Source organism: Fukomys damarensis, unplaced genomic scaffold (genome assembly GCF_012274545.1).
Source record: "Fukomys damarensis isolate Sample0158 unplaced genomic scaffold, DMR_v1.0_HiC HiC_scaffold_1, whole genome shotgun sequence".
In the NCBI taxonomy this organism is placed as follows: Eukaryota; Metazoa; Chordata; class Mammalia; order Rodentia; family Bathyergidae; genus Fukomys; species Fukomys damarensis.
Genome location: NW_022900913.1, coordinates 16,648,854 through 16,658,871, shown reverse-complemented (window position 1 = coordinate 16,658,871; position 10,018 = coordinate 16,648,854). Strand labels below are relative to the sequence as shown.

The following is a 10,018-nucleotide window of genomic DNA, read 5'->3' as shown; positions in this document are numbered from 1 at the left end:
ATATACATATATATATGATATGTATAGTACATGTTGTTTAAATGAGACATACTTACATCCTCAAACCTTTAGCATTTCTTTGTGGTGAAATCTTTCAAAATGTTTTCTTTTAGCTTTTAAAACATTTAGCACCTTATTATTTTTGACACTCACAGAATACACAATAAATGATCAGAAATTCTTAGTCCGATGTAGCCCAGCGCAGAACCCATTACTCAATGTCTCTCTGTGTTGCCCTTCCTTTACTGTTCCTGGCCTCTATCGACCAAAGTGGCACACACAATTTCTTTGAGATTTACTTTTTTAGATTCCAATATGAATGAAATCATGTCCTACTTGTCTTTCATCAGGTAATGAACACAGGTTTTTTTTCCATTTCTTGACTATTTTAAGTAGTGTTGAAAAGAATATAGGAGTGCAGATGTCTATTTTACATATGGATATCTTTTCCTTTAGAGCTACACTCAGTAACAGAAATGCTGCATCAGATGGAAGTTGTCTTTTTCCATCATGGCTGTAGTAAATTATATTCCCACCAAGAATGTGCCAGAATATTTCCTATGTCTTCTGTAGCGCTTAATAAAATGAGTTTTTGTGTGTCTGTGTGTGCAATAGCCATTGTTACTGGGCTGATGGGATACTTCATTGTAGTTTGGATTGCATCTTTGCCCAGAACTTTGACTAGGATTATCCTTCGTGATATAATGTACTTTTTAGATCCTGAGAGATTCTAAATTCCAAAGAAAAATGGAGTCCGCCAGATAATAGACATGGCCTTGCACTCTGTAAGAGAAAAATGCTAGAGTTATATTGTCTTATTTTCCAGGTGCGTATGTGCTCCAGGTCAAGGCCACAGATGCAGATGACCCGACCTATGGAAACAGCGCCCGAGTCGTTTACAGCATTCTTCAGGGACAACCTTATTTCTCTATTGATCCCAAGTCAGGTAAATTTTTTATTAGAGACAGCATTATCATCGCTCCTTCAAATATTTAAGCTTTAATTAAATCTTGGCATAGGAAATTGCCTCTTCTAATACAGCAATAAAGATTCAGTGAGCCACACATTAAGCAAATAAGATAGCGTCTTACCTGCCTGCTTGCAAAACTATTTCCTTTTGATTGAGCTTTGTGTAAATATAAACCTCTTCCCATTATGTGTGTGGAGACCAAACTTCTCAGCTAGGGATTCTGTTTGTTTTATTTCAAATTTCCAGACATCCTTTTAGTGAAGGGAAGGAGAGACTTGACAGATTTGAAACACCAAGATCATTGGTTGTATTAGCCTGTGTTTTTAAAGCAAGTCACGTTTCTAAGTAAAAAAATAAATAAATTGCAGGTTTTAAAACTAAGTACAATTTGGATATCATAGCAAGCATGGGAAGATAGGCACATAGCAGATTTTACGTCCATTCCTCCATTCACCTTCTTTTCATGTTATACTGGGGATTGAACCCCAGGGCTTTAACATGGTCGGCAAATACCCTAAGGTCTAAGTTCTTTTTAAATGAAATCAAGTCCCTTTCTGTACAATCTGCTTTTGAAAGTAGAATATGCTGATGAAGAGATTCAGTGAATTTGACCTAGGGAAAATTAGCTTCTCCGTGTCATAATTAAAGCAGAAACTCCAAAATGGGTCATTCTAGCAACACTTGTTAGATAATATACTATTACATATTGTACAATAAACTGAACACTATTTTTCATATTGCATGAATATATTGGACCAATTGTCAACATAACAGACTAACATGCTTTTTGTTTTTTGTGGTACTAGTGATCAAACTTAGGTAGCATCAATCTGAGTCCTAGCCCCCTTATTTGTTTTGTTTTGTTATTTGAATTTTGAAATAATATCCTGAGGGTAACGTTTCCAAGCTAGCCTCATATTTGTAATCTCCCTGCTTAAACTTCCTAAGTAGCATGGACAATAGGCATGTGACACCATTTCTACAATTTATATTTGTGAATTAATATTAAAGACTAAAATCAATGTTAAAGTTATAAATTGTATACACTGCAAAGTTATATACAAATGCAATGGGCTAAACCTTTCAAAATGTTCTATTTATGAAGTGGTATATTTAAACTTTACTACAACTATGACATAGTCATAATTAACAATTAAGGATTTATTAATGTTGCATAGAGCACACAGATTGTTAATGGTTGTCAATTAAAATAGCAACGCAAGCCAGGCATGTTGGCGCACACCTGTCACCCCAGCACTTGGGAGGCGGAGGTAGGAGGAGTGTCAAGAGTTCCAGCCAGACTGGGCTCCCTAGTGACAGGGCTGACCTGAACTACAAAGGGAGATCCTTCCTCAACAAAACAAAAAACAATTTGGAAAACTGAATAAAATAGAAATGCAGAACCTGCAAAATTTTGAATGAACTCAACACACCATCTTCTCCTCTCTTCACGTCTTACACTCCTCGTCAAGCCAGGAGGGCATCAAATCTATGAGGAAGCAGGGAGTCACTTCCATGTATAAAATCTGAAATATGTAAAATGTAATAAGGACAGATCAGTATTTCAGAAAACTCCACAGGAATATGAACTTGAGAAAAGTCTAGAAGAACTAAAGCTCCTTTGGTTTGACAGAGAACTGGAAATCAAAAGTCAGAGGGTCAAGGATAGCAGTGAGTGTGTGATGAAGACACGACATTTCCAGATTATTTTTCAGGAAAGATGGCATTAAATGTAGGAAGATGTATGGAAAGATGAATTTCCAAATTTACTTTAATGAGAAATGTATGTGTGGACACAACATGTCCTAGATCCTTTCAGCTTCTGAGGGCTAATCCTCAGAGCTAGAACTACTAGAAGAAACAGAGAAGAGGCTATATAACTTTTTGAAGAAATAAGGATCTTTTGGTTATATTTTCTATCCTCTGAGCAACTTCTTTGATGGTAAAGATATACAGTACAGTAAGTATTGTTATTCTCTTATTATTTTGTTTTACTTTTTGACAAAATAACAAAGAGGGTAAAGTTTAAGGTCCTCCTGTGGGGTTGCAGTGATGAATTCTACAGAGTCTGAGAGTTTATACATTCAGAATAAGAGCGACTAAGAGTGACTAAGGAAAGATTAAAGATTATTACTAAAATCTCTTCATGATACAAATGAGGCCAATATGTAAGGGGTTTGGGGTTGGGGAAATGAGAAGGAGAGGTGGGTCAGAGGAAGCAAAAAGGATCAAGGAAAGGTTTGTGTATGTGGCAACGTCCCACTGTGAATATACTCATTTTTGTTGCAAATATACTAATAGAAAAATTTAAAGAGAACAAAGTGAAATTTAGGCATAAGGCCTGAGCTAAGATTATAATTTCTATGATCAGATTAATATTAGATGATATCAGTTATGTGCCTTAGAACATATGCTGTCCACTGTCCTTGGTCAGTATAAAATTTAGCTCAATTCTAATGCTTGTAAAAAGCATTATTTTACACTGGAATATGTGTATGCATATTATGGCTTTATAATTTTGCATTTATATTTTTATAAGGTGATTCTTATTTAGAACTAAAGGTGAAACAATTCTGGCATAAACTACATAATAGATTTTTGAAGCATTGATTTTCACTGGAGACAGAAGTCTCGATACTAACAGTGCCTCAGACCACTAGACAGGAAAGGAGTGGATGAGGAGGCACTTCATTAAGAGAATGAAAACTAGTTCTCCATGCACAGAAACCATTATGAAGACTTTTGTCAAATTTATCACCTTGCGGTAGATAAAAGTAAATCAAAAATCAAGGGTGATTGCAATTTCTCAGAAATAGTATCCATTTGTTCCAGCCATATAGCTTCCTTTTATGATTCCTTTTGCTGTTATTAAATAAAATGCATGAAAAGCCAATATTATCTGAATTTTGCCACATTTGAATACAGAAAACAGTTTAAAACCATTCTTAAAAGAACAGTCTCATCAGAACTTCTGATACCTAAATATTTAAGAAGATATAAATAGGTCCATGTATAGTCATTTGAATGAAACAATGAAATGGATTTTTTTGTATTGATATTTAGGTTTCATATGTGCTTCTCTAATCTCTAAGCAGTTATGGAAAGCTTATTTTTAAACATAAATATGTAATATTACTATGAATCAATGTATTATATGAAATTAGTCAAAAAGTAATTGTTTTCTTAAAAATTGTCTTATTTGGCAGTTATCTGCCTTAATTAAGAAATAATATATTCCTGATACTTTCAAGCGCCTCAAATTATTATTAAATGGCATTTTAAAAGTAACAGTATCCTCAAATCTGTAAAACACTAAACAGTTATGCTTATTCTAGTTTTTGTTTATAAAATATTTAAGTGATTTTTATATTAACATTCTTTCCTTTTATTATATAAATTTTTATACTTAATGTTTACAAACAATGGAAAATAATTAGTCTATGAAACATGAAGAGCAAAAATAATGTGACACTGATGATACTTTTCAGTATATGAGTTAGGATATTATATATTTTCATAATATTACTATAGAAATATTCCATGTAGGGAATCAAATACCATTAATAATTTATTCCTATGACCTAATTTATGATTAAAATTCTTTCAACAGGTATATATATATATATATATATATATTTGTTGTTGTTGTTGTTGTTGTTGTTGTTGTTGTTGTTGTTGTTTTGGTACCAGGGATTGAAGTCGGGTCCTTGCGCTTGCGAGGCAGGCCACCGAACCGCTGAGCTAAATCCCCGGCCCTGGTATATATTTTTTATAAGTTTCGATAAGTACTAGTCTGAGTTCGATCACTAACAATTAGCGCATGTCATATGACAATGATACATTTTATCTTTGTAAATTCTTCTGAGCCCTATTTGAAAAAATAATATATATATTTTTCATAAACCAGGTTTTTTACTGTGATAAATATACAAAATATAAAAAGAACCATTTTTACCTTTTTAACTTTGCAGTTCAACAGACAGCATTATGTACATTTGCTTTGTTACATACCCATCGCCACATTTACCTCCCGAATTTTTACATCATTATCTTTTATTTATTTCTGAAAATGCATGCTATACAAATTTCTGCCTCATGGATTCAGCAGGTTCAGTCCATGGTCAGTTTTTTTAAGGTGGAAATGGTATGGCGCGGGGCTTGGTGGAGGAAGGCTGCTCAGCTCTTGGCAGCCAGGGAGCAGAGAGAGGAGACAGAGTGACACACACCCTCCAAAGACATACACCCAGTAATGCACCACCTTTACCGGGTCCCTTCCTCCTAACACTACATTCTGTTATCGACTTTACCAATGGACTAATGCACTGATGCGTGGTCAGTCACTTTCCAAATCACTCCACCTCTAACTCACAGAACATTATGGGGACATAAGAGATCCAGATCAGGACATCCCTCCAAATATGTCCAAGTCCTAATCCCCAGGAACTGTGAATATGGTCTGTTATGTTTAATTCTCCTCTAAAGCAGAATTTGAGAGTGAAATTTAGGTCGCCAATTACCTGTTTTTGAGATGAGGGAAATTATCTTTTTTTCATATGAATAAACAGTTCTACTGCTACCTTAGAAGACACCAAAAGGGGCTCAGGAACTGTGATGAAGACATCTAAGTGGAAAGCAAAAAGCATTCAGCAAAGGGCGAACACTGCTGGTAAACTCATTTTAGCCTACCAAAGCCCATGTTGAACTTTAGATCTTTGGAGCTATAAAATAATAATTTAGTATGGTCTTAAGTCATTACATTTCTGTTAAATTGTCACAGAGGTAATATGTAATAGATGTTACCACATTTAATATAAAATTTTAGGTAAAGTGACGAGAAAGTCCTATAAAGATACCTTTGAGAAAAGAGCTGAAGCCTACAGTGAATATTTGCCCTAGCATGCCGTGCAAATGGCCTGGATGTTGATGCAGTAATTCCAGGAGAGGAGAGACTGAGTATGAAACTACAGTGAGTAAAAGAGGTATCTGTGGGGAAATGAAGAGTTCAGGGGGAAGATGGAGCTCTAAGGGACACAGACAGTTTCTGGGGATTTGAGAAGAGAAGAGAACAGTAACCTCCCTGTGAGAGGTGATTCACTAAGAACAGACTCACAGCCCGAGGAGCTTCTTTGAACTATAATCCTCAGTGAGTAGAGAATAAAACCAATCCACTCAATGGTCATAGTCCAAATTCACAAAGAAATACATGGCTGGTAGAAATCTTGAGTATTTGGAGGGAAATAATGGATCGAGTACTACACTATAGTAGCTTTTTTTTCAGAAGGGCTAGAACAAAGCTTAGACTCCTCTCCCTAGATACACAACTTCAAAGTAAGACTGAGATGAGTTGAAGAGTGTAAAGACGTCTTTTGCCAGGAAAAATCTCATTCCTTTTGCAAAATAAATAGCAGTGGGAGAAAGAAGCCAATATAAACTGCTTAATCAGGATGCAATTCGGGTGTAGGAGAAAATAAAATAAAGGAAGTACTGTTACACATTCTGAATTATAAGCAGAGGAATAAAAACAAAATGCTTTAAAATAATACTAATAATAAAATAAAATAAGCCAAAAACATAATTATTATACATACTATGATAATAGGTAGTTTTGTTAAAAGAGAACAAACAGGAAAACTGACTGACTCTAATTAAAAAGATTATACAGATCTCCCTGTCCTCTCATAGCTTTTAGTCTGATGAATGAAGATAAAGAAGCAAGAAAACCAAAGAAATGAAATGAAACGTTCTTTGCGCTACAACCGAATATCGTGTAGGGTATTTCTTTATTATTAAAGTATTTCTTTATTTATTTATTGTGTACTCCTTTCTTCCTGGAACTGTACTGTGAGGCCCAAAGGACTTTGTAGCCAAGAAAATGACCGGTGTAAGAACGAGAAAGATTAGACGCTGACTGGAAAGGTGTTTATCAGGGACAGAGTGAGACAAAGCAGCCTGAAGAGCGAAGAGGCTTGGGAATGTGGGACAGCCAAACCAGCGGGGTGCTAAGAGCCAGCCACTCAGAAGAAAACTACAGTCGTGGGTGATTGGAGCGAAACGGTTTCATTTGGATTTGCCAGGTCTTACTTTGTTTAGGGGGATTTAATAATTGTTCACCTTACAGTATTCGAATGATCTCCAGCCACATTGTCCTCCCTTTGATTTCCCATCAGTTTTGAACACATTATTCGTGTGAAATGCTATGATATTTCCTAGACTAAAGCCAAGTTATCAATCCTGACATTTACCACCATCCTTGATATCCTAGATAAGGCATTCTCTCTGTGAGTCACACATTCACTATCCTTATCAAAATAGGAAACATGATGTATTGATCTATTGGTGATTTATTTACCTATCTGACTCAAATAATAATAATAATGATAATAATACTTAATAATAATAATACCAAAGCTCTATTGAGAGTCAGTTTGATCTGTAAAGATTTTAGAATTATGAAAGTCTTAAAGGTTTGATTTCCTAAAAAAATAGGTACCACTAGAAGACCTCATTTTTGTGACAGCCAAAAGTGATCAAATGTTTATTTATCTCAAACAATTACTCCTAAAAAAATAGGTACCACTAGAAGACCTCATTTTTGTGACAGCCAAAAGTGATCAAATGTTTATTTATCTCTGAAACAATTACCTTCCTGGGCCTCTCCTTGGTCTCACTTAATAATGTGTTCTGCTTTTCTGCATCCAGGTGGGATGGTACTTGTTCTTGTGTCTTGATTGCTTATCTAACTGTTCTTATCAGATTGCTTTATTCTGTGTGTTTTCCTTTACTGCATCCTTTTCTCAGATCTTGGCTTTCAGGTTTCTTCTTAGGAATATCTATTCTGACTCTTTCCTTTTCCTTATAATATTCATCACCATCTAAAACCAGTTTAATTTTGTGTGTATTGCTTTGTGATCTGATCCATGTTCCCATAAACACCCAGCTACTAAACATAAATCAAGTAGTACTTATGGTATTTTCCTACAGAATATTACCTTGTTTTTATCTCAAGGTATTATCATTGGAATATTTAAACCAATTTTACAAAACAAATAAATCCATCAACACCGAGGGGATATTGACAGCAGAGTTAAAATATATTCTCTGGAGACTGCTGTCATTTCATATATTATTTTAAATGTCTAAGTCTTTCAACCATATATGTATATTCATATTGACCAAACTAATATCCACATGATTTTTGTTACTTTTGTTTTTACTCTAGATGCTTTGATTATATGCCTGGGAAAGTTAAATCATTGTAGAATTATATGTATAATTAGCTATCTACATTTTTCCAGTAAATACCATTTCTTTCTGAATTACGTGGAATGAAGCAAACTTTTGGCATCATAATTGTGCAATATTTATGCTGTTCCTTCTTTATTTGTATTCACTATGATCCTACAAGGCAGCTACTATATCTTTATCCACATCCTGAAAGATAGAAATAGACACACAGACCTAAAGCTAAGACTTGAAACAGTAATAGGTAATGTTTCCTTCTATTGGTTTCCTTCTCCAATCAAAATACATTAGCCCAGCCCTCAGAAAAGATTGCCCTTACTCAATACTATATAGCTTTAACTTCTTTGTTCATTTGTTTTTAATTGTCAAGCAGGTAATAAAGAATGAACAGCCATAGGTAGAAGAACAGTTTCATAAAAAAAAAGAATATTCCCAGGATTTTTACACAATAATAAAATGGTTATTTTCTCACGCTGATTATCATAGGCTTACACTTAAAAATGTGCGAAATGTATATTTTCTCTCTCTGGAACAGTTGTTGTTGATGAGAAGTATCGCTAGGGAGGGTGAAGTGCATCAATGTCCTCAATAAACATTATCTTTCAAACTACATCTAGATTCCAGTCGTCTTTCCAATTCTACCAAACTGTTTCCCGATAGGAGCAGGACTGGGAGCACTCGTGGGTCACTTTCCAGGCACTGGAGGGTGTTGGGATGGAGAGAGAGCTCTTGACGGTTTTGGCAAATCACACAAAATTCATCTATTCTTAAAACGATTGAGCTACCTATACATTCTCCTTCTCACTTGCATCTCAAGGTTTTAACTACATCCAGAAAATAGCATTTTATATATTTCAACAAATAACTTTGTCTCTCCTTTTCCCTCTCTCCTTATGTCTAATTTTCATACTGGGAATTCTTATACAGCAAAGAATTGAGTAAAGAACACACACACACACACACACACACACACACACACACACACATATATATTTATATAATTTATCTACTGGAAATGAATGGAGTAAATATATACCTTGATTAACAACAGGAAAACAGAGCATGTGTATGGATTAAACCCAGGAATTTATCTAGAAGATGAGAGTATTGTACTTCAGGCAGAAGCCACATAACTTCGGTGACTTATGTTGGGCTAGAACACTGAAATACAGAGATGAAAAGTCTTGGTTTTAAGAGACTTGAAAAGAAAGCATCAGGAGCTTGAGCAGAGGAGACGACAAACAGATTGAATCAAAATGGTGTCAGTACCAATTCATGAATAAAACATTAGTAGCAAAAATGAAGACTGTCTTTTTCTTGTAACTATTTCCTGCCAAGTGTCAGAGGAAATCTCAGACTGCGGCTAAGTTTGAATTAGCAGCAAATAGCATTTGGTAAGTAGATCACAGAAAGTACAGATAAAATGAGGCGGTATACTGCTTCTTTGATTTGAGTGCTATGTTTTTCTTAATGGCTGTTGTTATCTTAGTTCATCACACATGCTACTTATTTGTGAAATTACATTATCAAAACCATGTGGATTTAAAGCAAAAACCTTGCTATAATCATTTAGTATAGACTGGAATTTGGTATAGAGTTTTTGATGCTTTTACTTGCAAAGAACTACAAAGGTACTTACTCCACTATGAATAAATATAAATATAAAAGTTCTATACTTGGCCATAAGTATGGAAAATGAGTACCATATGTAGATATGCATATGTACTGTAAGATTCATGTTTTTTAATGTAATCGTTTATACATTCATCCTTTTCATCCAGGCATGCATTATTTTGGTCAGTTTCA

General features: G+C 34.7%; 1 protein-coding gene across 3 annotated transcripts in view; it reads left to right on the top strand.

The window, feature by feature from the left end:
- The window catches only part of Cdh12 (cadherin 12), a 976,411-nt gene that overhangs the window by 881,138 nt on the left and 85,255 nt on the right, over positions 1–10,018 (top strand). For all 3 annotated transcript variants that reach the window (XM_033757884.1, XM_010609463.3, XM_010609464.2), the window contains one exon: positions 827–946. In XM_033757884.1, the coding sequence (XP_033613775.1) occupies positions 827–946 (120 nt within the window). The remainder of the gene's footprint in view (positions 1–826; positions 947–10,018) is intronic.